This window comes from Gymnoscopelus microlampas (assembly GCF_963454915.1).
Source record: "Gymnoscopelus microlampas genome assembly, chromosome: 11".
NCBI classification, from domain to species: Eukaryota; Metazoa; Chordata; class Actinopteri; order Myctophiformes; family Myctophidae; genus Gymnoscopelus; species Gymnoscopelus microlampas.
The window spans coordinates 48,718,042-48,745,347 of NC_139948.1; the positions used below are offsets into that span (position 1 = coordinate 48,718,042).

The 27,306-nt window shown below is 42.4% G+C and overlaps 1 protein-coding gene across 4 annotated transcripts in view; it reads left to right on the forward strand.

Moving 5' to 3' along the window:
* tbc1d16 (TBC1 domain family, member 16) overlaps window positions 1-27,306 on the forward strand; it is a 92,129-nt gene that overhangs the window by 61,072 nt on the left and 3,751 nt on the right. For all 4 annotated transcript variants that reach the window (XM_084071157.1, XM_084071159.1, XM_084071160.1 and 1 more), the window contains exons 7-13: window positions 2,039-2,186; window positions 4,312-4,476; window positions 7,124-7,272; window positions 17,581-17,715; window positions 19,786-19,972; window positions 21,223-21,402; window positions 26,518-26,664. In XM_084071157.1, coding sequence (XP_083927283.1) covers window positions 2,039-2,186; window positions 4,312-4,476; window positions 7,124-7,272; window positions 17,581-17,715; window positions 19,786-19,972; window positions 21,223-21,402; window positions 26,518-26,664 — 1,111 coding nt within the window. The remainder of the gene's footprint in view (window positions 1-2,038; window positions 2,187-4,311; window positions 4,477-7,123; window positions 7,273-17,580; window positions 17,716-19,785; window positions 19,973-21,222; window positions 21,403-26,517; window positions 26,665-27,306) is intronic.

Sequence of the window (27,306 nt, forward strand, 5' to 3'; positions counted from 1 at the left end):
CTCGCCCTCCTTCTGGATCTCCTGAATGATTCGATCATCATCTAGCGTGGGGTCAGTATCCCGTGAGCACCCGGTCCCATCGAAGTGGACGGAGACGCTCCTGGGGTCGAGGGGCTCTCTGCACACGTAGCACATGTGGCTGCCGCAGCGGCATGTCATGTGGTTGCATCCCACGTCCTTGACCAGACCTGCACCGCACTTCGCACAGTTCCTCACCCGCGCTGCCGTCATACGCTCCTCAAAGAGAACCCTAGTCCTGATCTCGTCCGTCTCCGTGACCTGCTCGCACGTCTTGCCCACATGCTGCTTCCATTCCGTCCGACACTTCCTACAGCTCTCCTTGTGGCATTGGGGGTTGGGACAACTGAACTGAGATATATCTTTGTCCAACAGGGCTGGGACGTTGCAGAATGGACACCGTACTAGTTCGTCACCGCAGGCGGCAGCAACCGCCTCCTCTGCTTGTCTCTCGTTGTATTTACGCAGGATGTTCTCTGGCAGGACTTTCTCCAGTTCACGCACTGGGTATGAGCAGGTACACCCACCCTCCATGCAGCTCAGCTCTGTTTGTCCAGAGCCAAAGACCGCCTCCTGAGCGTATTTGACCAGGCACTCTTTACAGAAGAGATGACCGTCAGAACATTGCGTCATCTTCTCAAACGCAAACTCGCCATAGCAGCAGCCACACACTATCAACTGGCTGTGCTCTTTATATTCATCCTCATTGACCTGCAGTGCCAGCAGGAAGTCCTCATGCTCTGCCCTGTTTCCGTCTTGTGGCACAGAGGGACTGAGCCTTGTGTCCACTGTGTTGGGAATGTTCGCTGCGGCTGGAGGGACCAGGGAAGGGGCATGTTTGGCCCCATCTGGGTTCGGGGCCGGGGATGATGGAGGAGCCAGAATGACAAAAGGTGGTTGGTCTGTGGTGGAGGATTGATGCCGGGGACGCAGGTGGTACGGGGGAATGAAAAGGTACTTGAGTGTATTCTATAAGAACCAGAAGTTTTACTTTACTCAAGAGAATGTTTGACTGAGTAACTTTCTGTGGTGTACCGTTTAACCACACTGAGTACAAGATCTTGAAAAAATGATACCTCACAGTAATACAACAGAGTGGAACTCAATATATGCAAGACTGAGGCCATATTGATGACGTCTCTGTCTTCTCTATATATGGGGAAGACTGGCATACTCTTGACTGGATCAGATGTACTCTGCTCTACTGTGTGTGTGTGTGTGTGTGTGTGTGTGTGTGTGTGTGTGTGTGTGTGTGCATTTATCATTTTCTCCAACCTCATAGCTGACTTGTTATGCATTCATATCCATGTAAACACTTTTTAAAATATTATGTTGGGTTAGGGTTAGGGTTTCGTCTTTCAATATATCTTTTTTTCAAATATAAAAATGTAAAAATTCACTCATTCACTCAAAATAGCTGTTTCTGAGGATATCATGAAGCCTTGTTCCAATAAAGTTGAGTACTTTTTACCTATTTAACACATTGTGTGCCAGAGGTTTATTAAAATAGGGTACATCTAGTGCCATCTTTCATCCACTTACGTTGATATGTTTCGTTTTGTAGAAGCCCCGACGAGTACGCGCATGTAAACAAAGCCTGCGTGCGAGACGGCGGAGGGTCCCGACTAACGCCTGGAACAATAATATTTCTAACGCGATCCTCCATTGCAGAGTGATCGCCGATCGAAAAACGGCTCAATTCCACCACGTTAAAAAGAAATGGAGATATTAAGCTTTTAGTCAAGGAGATAACATTGGAGCGGCCGACCGGAAGCATTTTTGACATGGAACCACATGCGGCCTCTCCTTCTTAGAGACTCTTTTTTTAGTTTATGGCACTTTTTTTACCGTCTATGGCACATAACGCATAGCTTCTCAAAAACGGTCCGGTGTTCTTTGGCACACCATATTTTCCGATGGGGGTCCGTGGCCAAATACACTTTAATTTGGGGGTCCTTGACATGAAAATGTTTGTGAGAACCACTGTTGTGACAGGGGACACGTGTTGTTGTGTTTGCAGTGACGAGGCTTGCACCAGCGGTCAGCTGGTCATCGCCAGCAGAGAGAGCCAGTACAAGATCCTGCACTTCCACCACGCCGGCCTGGACAAGCTGGCCGAGGTCTTCCAGCAGTGGAAGTGCTGCCGGGAGACGCAGCTCAAAGACCAGGTTGGTACATTATAGACCATTATCAGATTTTTAGATTTGAGCTAAAAAGCATTATTTTACACTTTGGGCTATTCAAAAATAGCAGATCTACAAGCTCATAGCGCGGCACCGAGTGCCGCGCTATGAGCTTGTAGATCTGCTATTTTTGAAAAATCGTGAAAATGTGTGCAAATCTTTGAATATATATATATTTTTAAAGCGAACATTTTTAACTCAAATCTTTGCTTCTGGGGGGTCCCTGGAACAAAATATTTTCATGGGGGTCCACGGCCAAATACATATAATTTTGGGGGTCCTTGACATGGAAAAGATTGAGCACCACTGATATAGAAACATACGTTTTTCAGAATACTGTTGAGATTTAGGAGACATGTAGAATCGGCTTCAGAACTCAATGGGTTAATGGCAAAAATAGCCCATATACAAGTGCACAAGGTTGTAACGTTGTACGTTTGTAGCAAACCTTAGCTAATATTGTGCGATACTGTCATATGGCAAAGTCATAAATAGTCCATTAACTCTTTAAGTATATACAACTAAATAAGTCCCAGACTGCCAGCGATTTTTCGATTTTATTACCTTTTCAATTCAAGTAGTCACAGAATATTTATCTCCAGTATGACCGATCCCCTGATGGTTGCTAATCACGGTGGGTTTCACTGTGCTTAGGCAAAAAAAAACAATGTCATTGCGACCTCCCGTAAAAATAGCATAGTCTCGGAAAAAATACATCACAATACTGCTTTGCAATACTCACTCACTCACTCACTCACTCACTCACTCACTCACTCACCCCTCTGTGTCTCCCCTGTCTCTCTCTCTCCGTTTCTCCTTCTATCTTCCTTTCAGTGTTGATTTCGTCGACTAAAACTACGACGAAAAATGTTCGTCAACTACTAATCTAAATATATTGACAATTTCGTCAACAAATAAAAACTAGACCAGATCCAGTAGAACTAAAAGACAATTTTGTGTTCGGTTGCGCTCGGGTGTTGCGCTCTGAAAATAGCAGATCTACAAGCTCACAACGCGTCGCAGCGCGACGCGTTGTGAGCTTGTAGATCTGCTATTTTCAGTCTAAAATTAGCCATTACGACGCCATCAAGGCACCGCCAACATACATTTTAGTCGACTAAATCAACTGTAGATTTAGTCGACTAAAACTAGACAAAAACTAAAACATTTCAGATGACTAAAATATGACTAAAACTAAATGGAATTTTATTCAAAAGACGGTGAATAAAACTAAATCAAAATGTGCTGTCAAAATCAACACTGCATCCTTACGCTCTCTCTCTCTCTGTTTCAGGATGTTTTCAGATTGATGTACTTGTTTTTTCATGATTTTTTCTTTTTGTTGTAAAAACACTGAGCCTTCTAATGTAGCTACAGGTGCAATAGACAGGTTTCCTGTTAGTAAACATTGAGAGGAATATGACCGCGCAGCTGCGGGGGGAAGCCTATGGGTGCGTTTGGAAATTACGCACCGGAGCACACTCGCCTATTAGTTTGTATTGGCCAGTGCGCTCACTGCCGCTCAGGGCTGTATTTTCGAACGCGCCTTCCACCCCCAGGCATGCGCAGATTGCGCATTCTGCTCTGTGATGACGTCGCTCGGAAACCCGTCTATATAAATACATAAACGTTGTAATAATGTCTCTGTTAACCCATTAAGACCTGGAACTGTGTCATTTTTAGATTTGAGCTAAAAAGCATTATGTTACACTTTCGGCTATTCAAAAATAGCAGATATACAAGCTCATAGCGCGGCACCGAGTGCCGCGCTATGAGCTTGTAGATCTGCTATTTTTGAAAAATCGTGAAAATGTGTGCAAATCTCTGAATATATATATTTTTATAGCGAATATTTTTAACTCAAATCTTTGCTTCTGGGGGGTCCCTGGAAAAACATATTTTGATGGGGGTCCATGGCTAAATACATATAATTGTGGGGGTCCTTGACATGAAAAAGATTGAGCACCACTGATATAGAAACATACGTTTTTCAGAAAACCGTTGAGATTTAGGAGACATGTAGAATTGCCTCAGGTCTCAATGGGTTCAATACATAAACGTTGTAATAATGTCTCTGTTAATATCTCTGTGCACTCACCTCCACCACCAGGTGTCTGATGAGAAGTCCTGCATGCAGTTCTCCATCAGGAGGCCCACCCTGCCCTCTGCAGAGACCCACCCAGAGGAGAAGCTCTACCGCCGGCTGGACGTGCCCACCTGGCTGCGCCACCTCAACCACAGCGGGCAGGTGGAGGAGGAGTACAAGCTACGCAAGGTGGACCCCCCCCCCGTGTGTGTGTGTGTGTGTGTGTGTGTCAGTGTTGATTTTGACAGTACATTTTGATGTAGTTTTAGTCATAGTCTTTTGAATAAAATTCCATTTAGTTTTAGTCATATATCAGTCATCTGAAATGTTTTAGTTTTTGTCTAGTTTTAGTCGACTAAATCTACAGTTGATTTAGTCGACTAAAATGTATGTTGGCAGTGCCTTGATGGCGTCATAATGGCTGATTTTACACTTGGTTGCAAGCTGAAAATAGCCGATCTACAAGCTCACAGATCTACACAGAGCTTGTAGATCTGCTACCGGTAGGCAGCGGTTCCGGTAGGAGACACAAAGGAGACTCTTTGAGCCTCCTACCGGAACCGCTGCCGTCATCAAATCATTGGCTTAGGAATGCGACAAATACCAAAAAAAATCCATTCATTCAAGTCTCCATGGGGTGAAAAAAGTCATTTTGGGGGTGAACTATCCCTTTAACCCTACTGATTTTACTGACACCATGTCCATTGCCTTTCCTCTGGTACATATATATATATAATATACAATATATGTACCATATATTTAGACTTGAGTTGGTTAGCGAGCGTGTCAGTCTGTCCAAGTCCACTTTCTTTCCTCTCTTTCAGTCTGCCATCATGTATACTTTTGGAACTCCAACCTCTTTGATTGCGTAGCTTTCAGTTTTAATCAGCACCTGGGCTCTGAACAACAATAACAGTCTCTAAAGCCATGGAGTGGTTTTTGCTTTGGACAGTCTGAGTCATTTGAGCGCTTTCGGAAACTGGTTCACTCAAGTTCTTCTAACCACAGTGTTGAGGAGGATGACTCAGCAGCAGTTACTGTGAGAAAGACCTTTTCCTGCTGTGTTCCGATACAAAGTGCCACAAGGGTCACACAGTTCAATACACAACATGCTATGTTTAGTACAAGACATGCTATGTTCAGTACACACCATGTTATGTTCAGTACAAACATGCTATGTTCAGTACACAACATGTTATGTTCAGTACAAACATGCTATGTTCAGTACAAACATGCTATGTTCAGTACACAACATGTTATGTTCAGTACAAACATGCTATGTTCAGTACAAACATGCTATGTTCAGTACACAACATGTTATGTTCAGTACACAACATGCTATGTTCAGTACACAACATGTTATGTTCAGTACACAACATGCTATGTTCAGTACACAACATGCTATGTTCAGTACACAACATGTTATGTTCAGTACACAACATGCTATGTTCAGTACACAACATGCTATGTTCAGTACACAACATGTTATGTTCAGTACACAACATGTTATGTTCAGTACACAACATGCTATGTTCAGTACACAACATGCTATGTTCAGTACACAACATGTTATGTTCAGTACACAACATGCTATGTTCAGTACACAACATGTTATGTTCAGTACACAACATGCTATGTTCAGTACATAACATGCTATGTTCAGTACACAACATGCTATGTTCAGTACACAACATGTTATGTTCAGTACACAACATGCTATGTTCAGTACACAACATGCTATGTTCAGTACACAACATGTTATGTTCAGTACACAACATGCTATGTTCAGTACACAACATGCTATGTTCAGTACACAACATGCTATGTTCAGTACACAACATGCTATGTTCAGTACACAACATGTTATGTTCAGTACACAACATGTTATGTTCAGTACACAACATGCTATGTTCAGTACACAACATGCTATGTTCAGTACACAACATGTTATGTTCAGTACACAACATGCTATGTTCAGTACACAACATGCTATGTTCAGTACACAACATGCTATGTTCAGTACACAACATGTTATGTTCAGTACACAACATGCTATGTTCAGTACACAACATGCTATGTTCAGTACACAACATGCTATGTTCAGTACACAACATGTTATGTTCAGTACACAACATGCTATGTTCAGTACACAACATGCTATGTTCAGTACACAACATGTTATGTTCAGTACACAACATGTTATGTTCAGTACACAACATGTTATGTTCAGTACACAACATCCTATAATATGCTATGTTCAGTACACTTTTTTTTACCGCAATCGTCCATTCTGTTATCGGCAGTTGAATATGGCTCATTTTCATTAAAAAAAGAAGAAGTTCGAGCCAGATGTGTTTTTCTACATCTCATAACATGGGATTGGATGGAGTGACTGTTTTTGGGATGAGGTAATTTCTTGCTCTAGCCTTCTCTCGCAGTCAAGGGATCATTCATAGGTCAGTGTAGAGCACCCTCTAGCCCAGAACAAAAAAAAAGTGTGGTCGTTGCCACCAAACAAACTATTAAAAGAAATTGTGTGGTCGTGTCGCCACAAAACAAACTATTGACTTGACTGCTCATACACACACAGCGCCGCCTCCAACAGCGATTTGTTACTCCGTGACCGAAAGGTACAGGACCACGGGTCCATTTGGTTCTGTGCAGGGACGCTGGAGAGAGCAACCTGGTATTAATATGACTGCGTCATCATTTCTTGTTTTTTAAAAGGACGTTTATATACGTCTTAGGCAGGCAAGTGTTGGATTTGAAAGGACGTGTATATACTGTATGTCTTTGGCAGGCAATGTGTTAACTGTTTCCGCCCCTCGCTCTGCAGGCCATCTTCTTCGGCGGTATCGACCCGTCCATCCGCGGCGAGGTGTGGCCCTTCCTGCTCCATTACTATAGCTGTGACTCCACCTCCCAGGAGAGAGAGGCCTGGAGGCTGCAGAAACGCTCCCACTACCACGACATCCAGCAGAGAAGGTGAGTCTTTGGAGCGTTGGTTCTCAAAGTGGAGTCCGGGGACCCCCAGGGGTCCTTTGGTATACTTTGGCTATTCAAAAATAGCAGATATACAAGCTCATGAGCTTGTATATCTGCTATTTTTAATAACGTAATAACGAACATTTGTAACTCAAATCTTTGCTTCTGGAGTGGTCCCTGCAACAAAAATATTTTGACATGGGGGCCAAATACATATCATTTTGGGGGTCCTTGACATGAACCACTGTCAGAGAGCGAGTGAGAGAAAGAGATGCAAACAATAGAGCACCGAAGTCTGACGTAATTTACACATCCTAGGTTTGTCTACCTGGTTCGCGGTTTTCCACCCCGTTCTGAATTCCCATAGGCGTATTTAATATCGCGTCAAATAAGAACTGTGTTCCAAAAATGAACAAATGACCCCTGTGGTTTTACTCTTATGGATATGAAGCCTCAACTGACGGTGAGAAAACGATAATGTTACTTCCGCCGAATTAGTTAAATTTGTTTTAAACAGTGTTTTAAACAGAAACAGACTTTATCAAATATGCTGACTGACTATCATTAACGATACAGAACCTCCTCCCTGACAATATCGCAGAGACAGTTTGTTTATTTTTGGACCACAATTCTTATATGAGACGATTCTAAGATGACCCAATGTTATTCTCCATAGAGAAATTACTTTACGACCCAGGGGATGAACGAGTGACGTCAGGACTTCTGTACTCTATAGCAACAGCAGTAGTAATCCCACTACATGACATCCAGCAGAGAGGGGGGGGGGGGCATGGTGGAGCAGGGAGGATCAAGACAGTGGGTGGGGAGACAGACAGACAGACAGAGAAAGAAAGACTGAGATAGAGACGGAGAGAGAGGAAGAAAGTGAGACAGACAGACAGAGGGACACAGAGATAGAAACAGAAAGACAGACAGAGATGTAGGAACAGACATATAGAAACAGAAAGACAGACATAGATGTAGAAACAGACATATAGAAACAGAAAGACAGACATAGATGTAGAAACAGACATATAGAAACAGAAAGACAGACATAGATGTAGAAACAGACATATAGAAACAGAAAGACAGACAGAGATGTAGAAACAGAAAGACAGACAGAGAGAAACAGAAAGACCCACTGGACAACAACATGGCGATCTGTGGAACAGCTATTTTTGGCGTGCGCAAATTTGCCGTGGGGTAAATGATGGATCTAATAGACGGGTTTCATGTTTGTAAACATTGAGAGGATATGACCGCGCAGAGGAGGGGGTAAGCCTATGGGTGCGTTTGGAAATTACGCACCGGAGCACACTCGCCTATTAGTTTGTATTGGCCAGTGCGCTCACTGCCGCTCAGGGCTGTATTTTCGAACGCGCCTTTCCCCCAGGCATGCGCAGATTGCGCATTCTGCTCTGTGATGACGTCGCTCGGAAACCCGTCTATAAACCACAGCGTGACTATACTGGAAACCCGGCCGGTGTGAGAGGCAACAAGGATAAAAATGCACTGAAACCTATTCGCCTGAGAAAAGCCTGACAGAGACGTGTTGCTGTTGTGACATGTGATGGAGCTGATAAACTGTCACTCCACACACGCACGCACGCACGCACACCACGCACACCACGCACGCCACACACACATGCACACACACACATGCACACACACACACGCGCACACGCACACAAACACGCACACAAACACGCACGCACGCACAAACACACAAACACACAAACACGCACGCACGCACAAACACACAAACACGCACGCACGCACAAACACACAAACACACAAACACACAAACACGCACGCACGCACAAACACACAAACACACAAACACGCACGCACGCACAAACACACAAACATGCACGCACAAACACACAAACACACACACACACACACGCACACACATACTGTACACACACAAACAAACACACACACACACGTTTGTATTACGTACAAACGTGTTATCTTAAGACAGCAATTTTATTAATGCCTTCTTTTTTTTCATAACTGATCTTCAAAATAGCTGATCTGCAAGCTTGTAGATCAGCTATTTTCAGCCGTGTAACTACAGTAGGTATAAATCAGTCATAACTCTTAACTCCAACCCACAGAATCTAACCTCTACATGCCTATAATCATTATCCCAACCTGACTCTTTTTTTTCCCCAAATCATTTTTAACCGTGAAAAAAAATCTATTTCTGAAATGATACTATACTTGTGGGGACATTAATCCATCAAGACCGGGAACGCATCTGTGTCATTTTAAGATTTTCTTTGGCTATTCAAAAATAGCAGATCTACAAGCTCATAGCATGAGCTTGTAGATCTGCTATTTTTTGAAAAATGTGTTTTAAATCGAACATTTTTTACTCCGATCTGCGCTTCCCCCTGGAACAACATATTTTGAGATGGGGGTCCGCGGCCAAATACATATAATTTTGGGTGGTCCTTGACATGGAAAAGTTGGAGCACCACTGATACAGCAACCTACTGTTGGAATTTAGAAAACATTTTTAGATTTGGCCGCGGACCCCCCATCTCAAAATATTTTGTTCCAGGGACCCCCCCATGAAGCAAAGATTTGAGTTGTTAGCTTTAAGAAATGTATTTATATTCAAAGATTTGCACAAATGTTCAAGATTTTTCAAAATGAGCAGATCTACAAGCTCATAGCACTCGGTGCTGCTCTATGAGCTTGTATATCTGCTATTTTTTAACAGCCCAAATAAAATGACACAGATGTGTTCCCGGATTGATTGGGTTAAGGCCCTCACAAGTATAGCAATTCAAGTACACACGCACGCACACACACACACACACACACACACACACACACACACACACACACACACACACACACACACACACACACACACACACACACACACACGCACTTATATGTGAGTGTTCTGCGGCTTCTTTTTTTTTTCCGTGGCGGGGAACGGAGCAATCAATAGGGCCAATCAGAGGGAAGTGTTAAAGGGGAGAGGCGCAGCGCTGGGTGTGAATTAACAGCTCTCTGGGGAATAAACATGTCAGCGCTTATCAGATCATATTCTCACATCAATAGGAAAACACACACACACACACACACACACACACACACACACCGCGCCCTGGTTATATGCACATACCCTTGAGTGTGTCAGTCTTCCTGTGCGCACGCATATGCGTGCACGCGCAAGTCTGTGCGCACGCACGCACATTTTCTCACATTTTCTCACATAGCAACTGGGTCAGGATACCAATTTTATCCAATCAGGAGAGAGAATCCATACAGGATACAGGATAAACAAGTGAAATAGTAAGTGATGACACATAGCAATGGAGCAGACAAAAATTTTAAGTGGAACGCTATAACATTGCAAGCTGATAAATTGGTGCTCTCTCCCGATTGGCTGAAATCAGCAACCCACCCACCCGCAAATGTCTCTTTGGTTTATTAAAGAGCTGGAGAGATGGCGAGACCCCTGTTACCGAACAAACACTCTAAACTTTAAAGCAACGATTAGCTAATATCAGAATATAGTGAAAAGAACCTTTTGTCTTAACCAAAGAAATCACTTACCCTACCTTAATTCACACAAAAACACAAAAAGAAACGCATTAATAAATGGTAAATGGTTAATTTACATAGCGCTTTTATCCAAAGTGCTTTACATAGATTGTGCATTACATTAACCAATTCACACACACATTCACACACCGATGGCGGAGGAAACCATGCAAGGCACCAACCTGCTCATCGGGAGCAATTAGGGGTTCAGTGTTTTGCTCAAGGACACTTAGACACTAACTCTGGGGGAGCCCGGGATCGAACTGGGAACCTCACGGCTTCCATCCAGCCGCTCTACCCCTGAGCCACTGCCGCCCCGTTGTAGGAATGTGTGGAGATACAAGGTTTCTGTGTGAAAGCAGTGATATGCTAATCGAGCAGGTTTCAGCTGTTTGTGTCTTATTAACATGTTGAATACATGAGTGGTCTGGTCCCTCGTTAAGAGTGGTCCCTCGTTAAGAGCGGTCATTAAGCCCTGCTTTGACTATGATGTGGATTCCTTTAAAAAGCACTTGACTTGAACCCTCCCTCCAGGGCTGATCGTTAAAGGCAGTGCTTTGACTGTGATGTAGATTCTTATAAAAAAAACACTTGACTCGAACCCTTCTTCCAGGGCTGATCATTAATTTAAGACTGAGGATACATCGATATATATGTATATACCAGCTCAATGGCCTGCATGCGGTGGTTAGTGTCCACCCTGAGAAACCATACCATACCATGATACAATATACCATCCATTCACCCACCTTCAACCGCTTATCCGGGTCGCAGGGGCAACAGTTCCAAGAAAGAGAGCTCCGGACCTTCCCTTTCCCGAGCAACATTAGCCATTTCCTCCTGTAGTGGAGGAGCTTAACCCCATTTTTTTACATTATTGAAACGAAGCGGATAAAAGCGCCAAATTTTTTATGAGGCTTCTTTAGGACCTACTGATGGATTCTAGCCTTGGGTACCAAACTTTATTTTGAAAAGTATCCATACAATTATCCATATCAATATCCATTAAAAAAAACAGGCCGATTCACTTTTTGGCCTATAACTCTTGAACCGTAGGTCATAGAATCAAAAATATATTTTTCCTGGACTCCTTGGATCACGACACAACTTCTCTTATAGGTCCCGCCCCTTTTCCGATTTCAATTAAATTAAATCTAATTTAATTTTATTAAATCCACAATTCACACAAATCGGCACACACTGTGTCTTTGGTCATGTGATGTAGATGTATCAGTCCGATTTCTCATATTCCCCTCAGATTGGCTACGATTGGCTTCTAAAATTTGTACACCTGCATTTAAATGCGCTTGGCAGCCAACTCCCCTGCAATCAATTAGCTCGTCACTTCTCCTTCTCCACATGACCAAAGACACAGTGTGTGCTGATTTGTATGAGTTGGACAACATTTGTAGGAGTAATAGCAAAATGTGTGTTTTGAAAATAACGCAAAATGGCGTAAAACTTTGAAATCGGAAAAGGGGCGGGACCTATATGGGAAGTTGCGTCATGATCCAAGGAGTCCAGGGAAAAAATACGTTTTATCCTATGACCTACGGTTCAAGAGTTATAGGCCAAAAAGTGAATCGGCCTGTTTTTTTTAATGAATATTGATATGGTTAATTGTATGGATACTTTTCAAAATAAAGTTTGGTACCCAAGGCTAGAATCCATCAGTAGGTCCTAAAGAAGCCTCATAAAAAAATTGGCGCTTTTATCCGCTTCGTTTCGATTATCTTGTTAAGCTCTCCCACTACTGGAGCATCCAGAGGCGTTATAAGGCCAGTGTGGAGATAACCCCCCCCCCCTGAGATGCTCAGGAGGCGTCCGTACTAGCTGCCCCGAAACCACCTAAGCTGGCTCCTTTCCAAGTGAAGGAGCAGCGGTTCTACTACCGAGTCTCTGACTGAACTTCTCACCCTATCTCTAAGGGAGAGGCCGGCCAGCCACCCCCCCCGTCTGAGAAAAACTCATTTAGGCCTCTTGTATATCCACGATCTTACTCTTTTGGTACGCATCTGTGTCATTTTAGATTTTAGTCAGATTTTATACTTTGGCTATTCAAAAATAGTTTTTTTTAAAGCAAACATTTTTTACTCCAATCTTTGCTTCTGGGGGTATGTAAAAATATGAGAACCAGTCAGTGGATAAAGCGGTATGAATATAAGTGTGTGTGTGTGTGTGTGTGTGTGTGTGTGTGTGTGTGTGTGTGTGTGTGTGTGTGTGTGTGTGTGTGTGTGTGTGTGTGTGTGTGTGTGTGTGTGTGTGTGTGTGTGTGTGTGTGTGTGTGCGCGCACGCGGTTTGGAGGGAATGGGGTTACGGTTTCAGCAGTGTGTTCACAGCTGTATTTCAGTCTCTGGGTTGTAGTAGCTGGCATGGTTCTCATGAGTCCTTGAAGATGTCAGAGGCTCCGCTGGCGGAGAGAGACAGCTCTAGTGGATCGTGTCACTCAGGTTGTGGAGGTGGAGAGAGAGAGAGCTTCCACTGAGCTGTCTTAACTCTGTGTTAACTCTGTGTTAACCCCTTGAGACCTGAAGCCGATTCTACAAAATGTCTTCTAAATCCTAGAACGGTTTTCTGAGCTTGTAGATATGCAATTTTTTGAAAAATCTTGAACATTTGTGCAAGTCTTTGAAAATATATATCTACATTTGTATCTCAGACTCAGACTTCTGGGGGTCCCTGGAACCAAATATTTTGAGATGGGGGGTCTGTGGACAAATACATATAATTTTGGGGGTCCTTGACATGAAAAGAAATTGAGAACCACTGATAATATACTGTATATAGCAACATCATTTTTTTCTAAAAAGAAACTGTTAGGATTTAGAAGACATTTTGTAGAATCTTCCAGAAGCAAAGATTTGAGTTAAAAATGATCGCTTTAAAAAATACATATATTCAAAGGTTTGCACACATTCGCACGATTTTTCAAAAAATAGCAGATCTACAAGCTCATAGCGCGGCACTCGGTGCCGCGCTATGAGCTTGTAGATCTGCTATTTTTTTGAAAAATAGCCCAAAAGACATCTTAAAAATGACACAGCTGCGTTCCCGCTCTAAATGGCTTAACTCTGCTGCAGTACAACTGGAGTACCAGACTGCACTCCTAACTGTGTGACCTACTTACTGAACATACTTGGCAATAAAGTGCCCCTGGATTTGTAACTTTCTCTCGTTTTCTCCCAGTTTAGCCGATTTCCCAATACCCGCCCCCGCCCCCACTCCCCCCCCCCCCCCCATGTATTCTAGTCCCCTCGACTCCCTTGTCACTGCTTAGAACTCCTACAGTCGGCCGTTGTAGAGCGAGAGAAGAGCACAGACAGACAGACAGACACATATGTGTGTCCTCCTCCTCCGGTACGATACGCGTGGCGTGACGTGACGGCTGCCTCTTTATCGCCTGACGGTGACGAGTTTCACCTCCGCCGGGTTCCTTCCACGCATAGCAGAGGAACATGCCATGAAATGCCTATAATAACCCATTAAGACCTGAAGCCCATTCTACAAAATGTCTCCTATAAAATCCCAACGGTTTTCTGAAAAACGTACGTTTTCTATGTCAGTGGTTCTCAAACTTTTTCATGTCAAGGACCCCCCCCCAAAATGATATGTATTTGGCCGCCGACACCCCATCTCAAAATATGTAGTTCCAGGGACCTCCCCAGGAGCAAAGATTTGAGTTAAAAATGTTCGCTTTAAAAGAATATTGATATATTAATTTGCACTCACTTTCTCGATTTTTCAAAAATAGCAGATGTACAAGCTCGTATGAGCTTGTATATCTGCTATTTTTGAATAGCCAAAGTGTAAAATAATGCTTTTTTTTTTGCTCAAATCAAAAAGTGACACAGATGCGTCCCAGGTCTTAATGGGATAAAAGAAAATGAAATCCCCCACGCTGCTAAGAATACGCCACGGTGCCTATGTGTCTCTCTATGCCCTTTACCCGTTTCAATTCCTGATGAAGAGCTCTTGATCGAAACGGTGTCACACGATCGGTGGTGTTAAAGTAGCCACGTACATTTACTTAGGTACGGTACTTATAAGTACGATTTTGAGGTTCTTTTACTTTACCGGAGGAGTGTTTCCAATTTTCAGTACTTTTACTTCTACTCCTACTCCACATCTCAGAGGCAAATGTTGTACTTTTACTCCGCTACAATTATTTGAAAACTTTAGTTACTAGTTACTTTGTAGATTTTGATTATTACAAAACATTACCCACTCCAGCCCTATATGTACATTTTGGCCATTTGAAAATAGCCGATCTACAAGCTCACAATACGTCGCGATGCGACGCATTGTGAGCTTGTAGATCTGATATTTTCAAAAGATTTTTTCAAAAGATTTTATACATTTGAAAACCTGTGAAATGGGACATTCTGCATAATGAGTACTTTTACTTTTGTACGTATTTTTTTATACCAATACTTTTGTACTTTTACTCAAGTAAAGTTTAAATTCCGAGAATTTCTACATGGCAGTATTGATACTTTTACTTAAGTAAAAAAAAAAAGCTGAATACTTTTTCCACCTCTGTGTGTTGAGTGCTTTGGGCGACCACTGGGGATACACAGCGATCAAGGCAGAGAGTCAAGTCATCGACACACACACACACACACACAGGTGTGTATCTCGGGGGAGTGTCCAACCACATAAACAACATAGGGTCATGGAACGTAACGGTTGCGTAGCGTTGCATCAGGTGTGTACGTCTTTCTGCTCCTGCTGGGACCACCGCCGCGCTGGAGAAAAATAAACACGCTTAATTAAATCCCCCACCGACTTAGCTAGGACATCGCATCTCTTTGACTGTATAGGGTAGTGGTGTAAAGTAACTAAGAACATCTACTCAAGTACTGTACTGTACAATTTTGAGGTACTTTTACTTTAGTTTTTCCAATTGTCTATACTTTTACTTCTACTCCACTACATCTCAGTAGTCAAATATTGTACTTTTACTCCACTACAATTATTTGAAAACTTTAGTTACTTTGCAGATATAAATTATTACATTATAAAACATACAATATACCTAGTACCTATTTGAAAATAGCAGATCTACAAGCTCACAACGCAACGCGTTGTGAGCTTGTAGATCTGCGATTATCAAACATTTTAGCATTTTTACTTTTGGTCCTTTAAGTACATTTTGATACAGATACTTTTGTACTTTCACTCAAGTACATTTTGAATTCCGGACTCTTACTTCTAACAGAGTGCTTCTACATTGCAGTATCGATACTTTTACTTCAGTAAAGCATTTGAGTACTTTTTCCACCACTGGCTGTAAGGTAGTGGAAACCTCTTATATATCCTGAAACTGTTACTTTCCAGGATAAAAAAAAACAGCAGATCTACAAGCTCAAAACGTGTTTTGAGCTTGTAGATCTGCTACTTTTGTGTGACACTAATATGACGAAGAATTACAGGGGGAAAAAAATAATAAAATAGGAAGATAAGAGGTTTTTGCCCGACAACAACGATCTATTAATCACCACACAGACAGACAGACAGACAGACAGACAGACAGACAGACAGACAGACAGACAGAGAGAGAGTAAGTCATTTTATCCAAATGGTTGTTTATAAAACTTGAATCTAATCTGTTAACACAACAGTATGTCGCTGCACAGACCTGTTAGCAGGGTTATTGTGCTGCTCTGCACTGTATAACCATGAGTGTTCATTTAACTCAGAAGAGTCCATTTGGTTCCATTTGTACATGATTTATTTAACTTTGTGTATTGGGGATGTCTTCTGAAAAAACGTATACTGTTGCTATATCAGTGGTTCTCAAACCTTTTCACCTCAAGGACCCCCCAAAATGATATGTATTTGGCCGCCGACCCCCATCTGAAAATATGTTGTTCCAGGGACCTCCCAGAAGCAAAGATTTGAGTTAAACATGTTTGCTTAAAAAATATATATTCAAAGATTCGCACACATGTTCACGATTTTTCAAAAATAGCAGATCTACAAGCTCATAGCTCAGAGCTTGTATATCTGTTATTTTTGAATAGCCAAAGTATAAAATAATGGTTTTAAATGGTTACACAGATGCGTTCCTGGTTTTAACTCTTTCACTGCCAGACTTATATATGGCTGCGTGCACCCACTGCCAGCGATTTTTCGATTTTCTTACCCTTTCAAGTAGTCACAGAATATTTATCTCCAGTATGATCGATCCCCTGATGGTTGCTAATCACTGAGGGTTTCACTGTGCTTCCGAGAAAGAAAAAAAAAAGTAATTGCGACCTCCCGTTCGCTTAATATACGCCGTTGAAAAAACATGTCTCGTCAAAAATACATAGTAAAATCGAGATACAGGATTTTTAAGTAATAAGATAACCAGTAAGTGAATGGAACAGTAAATCTTCGGATTGAGTTATGTCCTGGTTCTGTGTGGAAAAAAAAGAAGAAAATTACAATAAAAAAGTAGTCATAATTCGACCTTGGCAGTGAATGAGTTAACCCATTAACCTGAGGCGATTGTTAAAAATGCTTTCTGAAACCTAACCTAAAAATCCCCCAAAATAAAGTTTTCAAGGTTTTTCAAAAATAGCAGATCTACAAGCTCATAGCGCGGCACTCGGTGCCGCGCTATGAGCTTGTAGATCTGCTATTTTTGAATAGCCAAAGAAATCTGAAGTGACACAGATGCGTTCCAGTTAATGGGTTCATGTTATTTTCGTCTTTGTTTCATGACGGCTGTTCTCTGTTCTCGTTGTGTTGTCCAGACTGTCCATGAGTCCAGAGGAGCACAGCGAGTTCTGGAGGAAGGTCCAGTTCACGGTGGACAAGGACGTGGTGAGGACTGACCGCAGCAACGTCTTCTTCAGAGGAGAGAACAACCCCAATGTGGAGATCATGAGGTCAGGACAACAACAACAACTCCGCTCCGCGGCACACGGTTGTTAGTCTCAACCACACTGATTGATTGAATATTTTATTAGACAAAAAAAAAACGTTCCGGGCATGATGATGTGTCTGTCAAAATGACATACAGATTATGTAAACAAGTATAGCCAACATTCATCAGCATATAGTATAACTACCATCTCGCTCTCTTTATTTCTCTCTTCTCAATTCAATTCAAAGGAGCTTTATTGGCATGAGAAAACATACGTTTAACATTGCCAAAGTGGAACAAAACAAAGCAATATCTTCCCCCCACCTCTCTCTCTCTCTCTCTCTCTCACTCACTCACTCACACACACACACACACACACACACACACACACACACACACACACACACACACACACACACACACACACACACACACACACACACACACACACACACACACACACACACACACACACACACACACACACACACACACACACACACACACACACACACACACACACACGCTCTCTCTCTCTCTCTCTCTCGCACGCACGCACGCACACACACGCACACATATATGTATCTATTGACCCAGTCATGGAATGGATTATAATAAATCTCCCGCACACAACATGCTATCTGACGGTTATTCTCTGCCAGTCTCTCTCTCTCTCTCTCTCTCTCTCTCTCTCTCTCTCTCTCTCTCTCTCTCTCTCTCTCTCTCTCTCTCTCTCTCTCTCTCCCAGCCCCCTCTCTCTCCCCCTCTCCTCCCCACCCAGCAGTGTTATCTCTTCCATCCCAGAGCCCGTTCGGTACACACACACACACACACACACACACACACACACACACACACACACACACACACACACACACACAGGAGTACCTGCCTATTCATTTCATATTCTGAACCCCCGGGGGGGGGGGGAGAGCCGCAAATGAGTTTCATGCTTTATTGACTCTGGCTAAGCCGTTAGAGCACTTGTGATGCGTACTCATAGCTAATGGCTTTTCTGAAGCAGGAGCAGGAGGGTTTAAACAGCATGTTATTAGTTCACTTTGCCTCATCGTCATCGTCCTCATCATGACGGCTCCTGCTTCTTGTCTCTGGATGATGCAGGGCTGCAACTATCCATTACTTTATTAGCAATTATTCGTTTATTTGATTAATCGAATAACCGAGAAGCACATTTTTCTAATACTTTGTTCAATGTTTTTATATATCAGCTAATAGACCCCGTCTCAAAATATTTGGTTCCAGGGACCCCCAGAAGCGAAGATTGGAGTTGAAAATGTTCGCTTTAAAAGAATATATATATTCAAAGATTTGCACACATTTTCAGATCTGCTATTTTCACAAACATTTTTGTACTTTTACTTTTGGTACTTTAAGTACATTTTGATGCCAATACTTTTGTACTTTTACCCTCGCCTATAGTGATGCAAATGTATGCCTTTGTTTTCATGGGGTGCCACCGTGCCAGGAGTGGGGGTCTGGGCCAGTGGGCCATCACCTGTACTCACCTGGCATAAAAAGTACACACAGAAGTACAATGACAAACTCTCGCCTAAATAGTCTGTGTCTCCTAGCGTTTGAGAGAGATTTAACTGAAGGTCTGAACTACAATTCAGTTAGGCTATAGATATTTTCAAGTGCAGCAAGCCCCGTCGTCTCTTGTTTTGAGACATCACTACATGCTTGAACACTATTTGATGTTGCTATTATTGTTGCTGTTGTAATCGCAATGTTGAAATTTGTCAATAATTTGCGCGAGAACATCATGTTCGCCTTTTCTGTAATGCTGTTTTTTTAGAATACAAATACATACATTGAATATACACTTATTATTGTTTTTATTAACGTTTTTCAGTTTTGTAGTCAATGTAGTGTTGTTGTTAACTTGTTCCCCCGAGTACCCGGGGTCTTGCCTGCCCTAAATGTAATTCCTGGGAACGCCACTGGATCATGTCTATGTTTGTCTGGTGTATGTATGTTTACTGTGTGTTGGAGTTACTTATTATCTCTGCTGTAACATAAATTGCCCAGTTTGGGACATAATTAAACTTGAAGTTGAACTTGACTTCTCCAGGCGCGTCCTGCTGAACTACGCCGTGCTGAACCCGGACATGGGCTACTGCCAGGGCATGTCCGACCTGGTGGCCCCCCTGCTCACCGAGGTCCAGGACGAGAGCGACACCTTCTGGTGCTTCGTGGGGCTGATGGAGAACACCATCTTCATCAGCTCCCCGCGAGACGAAGACATGGAGAGGCAGCTGGTGAGGAGCGTGCGTGTGTGTGTGTGTGTGTGTGTGTGTGTGTGTGTGGGTGTGGGTGTGCGCGCACGTGTGTGCGCCTTGTGTGAGTGTGAGTGTGTGCACTGGTTGCATAAGATCTTTTATGCACGTTTTATTTTGGTTTTAGCATAAAATTAGTCTTTTGAATAAAATTTAATTTAGTTTTAGTCATTTTTTAGTCATCTGAAATGTTTCAGTTTGTGTCTAGTTTTAGTTGACTAAATATCATAAGATTTTAGTCGACTAAATCTACAGTTGATTTAAGTCGACTAAAATGTATGTTGTCGGTGCCTTGATGGCGTCATAATGGTTGACACTTTACACTTGGTTGCATGCTGAAAATAGCCGATCTACAAGCTGGTAGATCTGCTATTTTCAGACCGCAACACTCGAGTGCAACCAAACATAGAATGTCTTAGTTCTACTGGATCTCTTCTCCACTAGTCCCTCACTAACATTTTAGTCTAGTTTTTCTTTGTTGACGAAATTGTCAATATATTTAGTCTTAGTTTTAGTCATCATAGCTTATTTTTTATTTAGTTTTTATTTAGTTTTCGTCATTCTGAAATTTCTTTATTAGGAGTAACCCCTTGAGATGAATCATCTTGTTTTCGAGGGGGTCCTCAAATTACAAAAGACACTTCATGCAATAAGACAAAATATTTTTTACAGACAAATCTGACAACAACAACCAGACAAAACAAACAAAACAAGAAACAAGACAAAAAAAAAGAATACAACGATAACACAACAACAACTACAACAGTACACATAGCGCGTATATGAAACATTGCGTCATAGATCAGTTATAATGATGATTAGTCGAAACATGAACAGGTAATCTCAAGGTGAGAGGACAGGGCAGTTTTGAACAAATGAAAAGATGTTATTGAACGAATATGAACAGGTAAGTTGTTCCAGTCAGAAGGAGCTTTAAACATAAATGATTTTTTGGCAACTGACGTAGATGCAGTTGGAACTTCAAAGTAAATCTGTGAACAATGTCTTAGCTGACGTCTAGAAGTGAAAGGTCCCATAAGCTTTTTCAGATACTGTGGATAATCAAAATGAATACATTTAAAAATGAACTGCAGCCAGTGCTGCTGTTTTCTTGATGTGGGAGATGGCAGGTTGAGGTTTTCATAGTCAGTGGAAAAAGGTAGTCGACCAACATTTTTCGTCATAGTTTTAGTTGACGAAATCAACTCTGCTCCCGTCTCTCTGCCCTCCAGATGTTCCTGAGAGAGCTGCTGCGTCTGATGCTGCCCGGCTTCCACCAGCACCTCACCCTGCTGGGGGAAGACGGCCTCCAACTGCTGTTCTGCCACCGCTGGATCCTCCTCTGCTTCAAGAGAGAGTTCCCCGACACCGAGGCCCTGCGCATGTGGGAGGCCTGCTGGGCACACTACCAGGTACTGTATACTGTAGGGCTGCTGTTGTGTGGACGTTATTTTTTTTGGGTGGAGTCTTCTTAGCAAAAGCCATTGTTCAGTAAAGCAGAAAAAGTCAGGTTACCCCTTTTGGTAACACTTTACTTAAAGAAAACCATCAGACCTCTGGAGCTTGTTCAGAAGGCTGCGGCTCGTCTGGTGTTCTACCGCACCAAGTTCTCCCACACAACTATCCTTCTCCGTTCTCTACACTGGCTCCCCGTAGCGACTCGCATCCAGTTCAAAACCCTGGTGCTAGCCTATAGGGCAGTGAAATGAACAGCTTCTACTTACCTCCGGGCTGTGGTCAATGCCCACACCCCTGCCCGACCACTTCGGTCTGCCACCTCGGGGCGACTGATTGCCTCGTCACTCAAGGGTCCTTCTGGCCGATCTACACGGTCACGACTTTTTTCTGTTCTGGCCCCACAGTGGTGGAATGGACTTCCCACTGATGTCAGGACAGCAGAGTCACTGATGTCAGGACAGCAGAGTCACTGCCCATCTTTCACCGCAGGCTGAAAACCCACCTCTTCAGGAAACACTATCCTTCCTCTCTGCCTGGCCTACTTGTTGTTAACTAGTTGTACGAACGCTTGTTTTATTGTTGTATTGTTTATTGGATCTTGTTTAGTCGATACACTTATTTGTTTTAGCTCCTGCTCATTTGGTTTTGCTATTTTGTCTCATCTGTTTAAGGAAATAGGTAGCTGATATATTGCACTTTTACCTTAGCGCTAGGTATACTCTTAGTTGCTTGTTTTTGCAGCAAATGCACTTAAGACGTCTAGTGATTAGTAGTTTTCGTTCCCTACCTATGTTGAATGCACTCATTGTAAGTTGCTTTGGATAAAAGCGTCTGCTAAATGACTGTAATGTAATGTAATGAAAACAGGTGGAAAAAGGAACAACCTTTCCCAAGAACACTGGCTTTTATTGCTTTTTTTAATACTGTCATTTATTACTTTACAGTACGGTATTTGTTTGTGTTACACGTCTTTGTACATACGATATGGAGATGCATGTCCGCCTTAGTGTAAGCCTAGATCTACTCTACGTACCACTACAATTTTATGTTCCAAAAAAGCCCCATACATCATATTTACTGTTGCAATTTCCGACAGGCTCAATTTATAAGCATACATCCACACAAAAGGTTAGTAAGTCTAAATACGAATAAACAAAATGGCAAAATGTATAAAAAAGGCAGAAATATAAGGAGATTTTTTTATAAAGTTTACACTTTTTAGGTTACTCTTTTTTTTAAACAAATGAAATACTTAAAAAGGTGGGAAAAGGAACAACCTTTCCCAAGAACACTGGCTTTTATTGCTTTTTATTATCTGGTCATTTATAGTTTTATTGTCCAGTGCACGCCATACCTCCTGGATGTGGCTCTCCAGACAAAGACGTAGTATTTGTATACCGGTTAGATATGGACGTCATAAAGTCAAACATTGTCAGCGGAATATTTGGGGACAAACCCACTTCAGGAACGCCACGTCGTCCCCGGTCTCTAGCATCACAGTACAAGGGACTCTCGTCATCGACACTATGTCGTTAGTGGTGGAAAGTAACTAAGTACATTTACTCAAGTACTGTACTCAAGTACTGTACTTAAGTACGTCAAAGGCAGCTGTACCGACTGCAATGTTCAAGTACAGGGGGGCTAGGGTTAGGGCAACACTGACTACCAGACAGTGAAACATCTACATTAGTGTACAGTAACTCTGAATGGTTCCATTAAGTACATTCTTGGGAGTTAGATTAATACTGAGGAATTTACTGTGTAGTGGCGTTTATGTGTAAGGCTATACACTCAATGTATACTTGTCTTGTTTCTAATTTGCTGGTGAATTATGCATGGTGAGTTATGCATTCTCAGCTGTGAGCGTATGTCTCCAAAGCACTGCGTGACTCTGACAAAATAATGACATTTTCTCATAAAGATCTCTCAACAGGGCCGATATACAATGCAATATACAAACAATGAGTCATAGAAAGCTGAAATACGTTGTGGTGCCCCTTTATGAGTGTAATTCAAATGGGGTTTGGCTGATTGATTGATTGATTTTATTTGGTGACATAAAAAAAAAGTGCACAAAAGCACTTTCCGACATATTGTATCACCGAGGATGAAAACACAATAAAGCCAGAAGGCTTATTTCCATTGTGGTCCTCATCAACAAAAAACACTAAACGTCCGCCAGTGGTGGAAAAAGTACTCAAATGTTTTACTTAAGTAAAAGTATCAATACTGCAACGTAGAAGTACTCCGTTACAAGTAAAAGTTCAGAATTCAGAATTTAATTGAGTAAAAGTACAAAAGTATTGGTATCAAAATGTACTTAAAGTACCAAAAGTAAAAGTACAAAAAATGTTTGAAAATAGCAGATCTACAAGCTCACAACGCGTCACGATGCGACACGTTGTGAGCTTGTAGATTGGCTATTTTCAAATAGCCTAGGTATAAAATAGGGCTAAAGTGGTTAATGCATGTTTTATAATAGAAGCAACTTTATTGTTATAGCGCCACCATGAGGCCAATTTGAAAAATGTGGGTGGGGTGTCTTCCTTGGTCTACTGAGAGTGTGCGTGCAAATAGTGCGTACACACACACACACACACACACACACACACACACACACACACACACACACACACACACACACACACACACAGGGGCGAATACATAGTCTTAGTCTCTCGGGCCTGTCGGCCTGGCGAAGACAGAACTATGAAACAGGTAGAAACACTTCTCCGATTCGCAAGTCAGTCAACTCAAGTCCTCCTTGACTTGGACATTTTGAGATTGTGCTACGGTACCGGTTTCATGTCTTTTCGGAATATTACTGTACACAGACCGCTATCAGAATGAAGCCAGAAACACCAGGCTTTGAATCTATGAGACGACAAGCAACAGCGTGAAGTTTGTTCTCAAAGCAAACAGCATGAGAAGAGAAGCTACCGTGAGCCAGAGAGACAGACAGACAGACAGACAGACAGACAGACAGACAGACAGACAGACAGACAGACAGACAGACAGACAGACAGACAGACAGACAGACAGACAGACAGACAGACAGACAGACAGACAGACAGACAGACAGACAGACAGACAGACAGACAGACAGAGAGAGAAAGAGAGAAAGAGAGACAGACAGACAGACAGACAGACAGACAGACAGACAGACAGACAGACAGAGAGAGAGAGAGATGCAGCCAGACACAGAGTGAGGGTTTGGACTGGGAGAAGCAGCATAACTCTGCTGTCAGGCAGAAACCTCGTATCTCAATGATTTCAATGGTAAATGAATGAAAGTATAAACTATTTGTTTCAAAAGTAACAAAGAATCCTACTTAAATACAGTCCTTGAGTAAATTTACTTAGATACTGCCTTTGCAAAACTGGATCTCCTCCCAAATAAATTTACTGGCTGAGAAAAAAAGAAGCGAGAGAAATGGAGAATTCACTCAAGAGGAAAAGAAAATCTCCTCTCTTTGAGGCTTTTGAGGGAATCCCAAGAAAGAGAAGTGAGAGTGAACGCCGCTGGCAGCAAACTGACTGGGAAAAAGAATAAGAGTGAAAACTCCTTCACGATGCCAAAGATGGTCACTGAGCTTCTTTACGAGGTCGGCGAGGGAAGACAAAAGAAACCTGATCGATTCATGTTAGAAACTGCAGTGGAAAAATCAAGTCCGTCTCTTTTGGGGTCTGGCTGAGAAGAACTGGACAGAAATTACAGACAAATTGTCCTCCATTATTTAAGGAGGAGCTGAGACTTGAGGTGGTTTGGGATTTCATTACATTATTAGAGGGGAATTTTGGACCACGGTTTTCCTATAAGTGAGTTTTGGACACTGACCAATCCTGCACCGTGATTGGCCAATAGTCTACAACGCAGTCTACAACCCTAACCCTTCCACAGTCAATGCAAATCTATACTTTTGCAAAGTCAGCCAATCACATTACAGCTAGTGTCATCACCACTAGCTGTAATGTGATTGGCTGACTTGGCAAATTCAGGACTGTGATTGGCTAGCGAAACACATGACACATGTGCAGCCCTATGAATAGCAGTATGGACTTAAAAAAAAGTCAATTGTCCTTTTTTTTAAGTGAGTCATGTTGTGATGACCACACACCGCCCACTTCACACTGGGTGTGATTTTTTTAACTCCATCCCGGATCCGCCACAGCTAGAAACGCGCTCCAATAGGCCTTGCGCTAGATCACATATTTTGATATTTTTGCGCCACACCCGAAGTCTTGCGAGATTTCCGGTGGGACGCATTCATTCAAGACAATCACGTTGCATAGTGGATTGGTTCTCAAAGTGGGGTTCGGGGACCCCCAGGGGTATTCAAGACAATCACGTTGCATAGTGTTCTGTCACTATGAACGTCAGATCTCACAAAAAAAAGAAAGAAAAAAAGCTACACTGCTCTGTTGTTGGCTGTCCTGTGGATCGTTGGTTCTCAAAGTGGGGTCCGGGGACCCCCAGGGGTACTTGAGGGGGTTCCAGGGGGTCCCCAGCTAAATGATGGACAGGAACTAAATGGACCCTTATGGGTCTGTAACTCTGAGAGTGTACAAATGGAACCAAATGGACCCTAACGGGTCCATTTGGTTCCATTTGTACACACTCAGAGTTAGATTAACATTGATTATACAATATGAATTGGGGTCCCAGAGATAGAAATGCCATTAAATGGGGGTCCGTAGCCTAATGCATGTCAAATTGGGGGTTCCTTGAAATTAAAATGGTTGAGAATCACTGCTAGTGATCCGTAAAAATCTTCTCTTATGGTGGTCCATGGCTTATCTTTTCGAATGGGGGTCCGCGGGCTAATAAGTGTCAATTTGGGGGTCCTTGACATGAAAAACTTTGAGAACCACTGGCATAGTGTTCTGTCACTATGAACGTCAGATCTCACAAAAAAAGAAAGAAAAAAAAGCTACACTGCTCTGTTGTTGGCTGTACTGTGGATGACACTGACAATGTGTATCACTCTCTCTGTCTGTCTGTCTGTCTGTCTGTCTGTCTGTCTGTCTCTCTCTCTCTCTCTCTCTCTTCCCCCCCTCTCTCTCTGCAGACAGACTACTTCCACCTGTTCCTGTGTGTCTCCATCATCGTGCTGTACGGTGAGGATGTGTCAGAGCAGCAGCTGGCCACCGACCAGATGCTGCTGCACTTCAGCAACCTCTCCATGCACATGAACGGAGAGCTGGTGCTGCGCAAGGTACACACACACACACACACACACACACACACACACACACACACACACACACACACACACACACACACACACACACACACACACACACACACACACACACACACACACACACACACACCTGCATGCACAGCACCGCTGGTGCAAAGTACACTAACTAAGAACATTTACTCAAGTACTATTGATTACAATATGTATGTGCTGTCACTTCACTTTCATTCAGATGAATTGGGAAGAAATAAAAGGCATACATGAGTAGTTCTTGAGTACTTCTACTTAACTACTTCCCAAAAGCAAGTATTGTAATTTACTCCACTACAGTTATTGGTTACGTTGCAGATTTAGATCATTATTACAAAATACAACAAAATATATATATATATTAACCAATGAATCCCTATTTTATACTTTGTCTTTTGAAAACTAGCCCACATACAAGCTCACAAGGCATGAGCTATTTTTGCATCATTTTGCCAAATTTAGATTTACTTTTTTCAAATGGGACAGAGTATATTTTCATGCCAATACTCTGGTACTACTACTACTACAAAACAATCAGAGTACCACTGCAGATGACTCAGTGTGTAAATTAATGGTCGTAAGATGATGTTAGTAATGATGAGTTGTTGGTTTTCTTTGGCATGT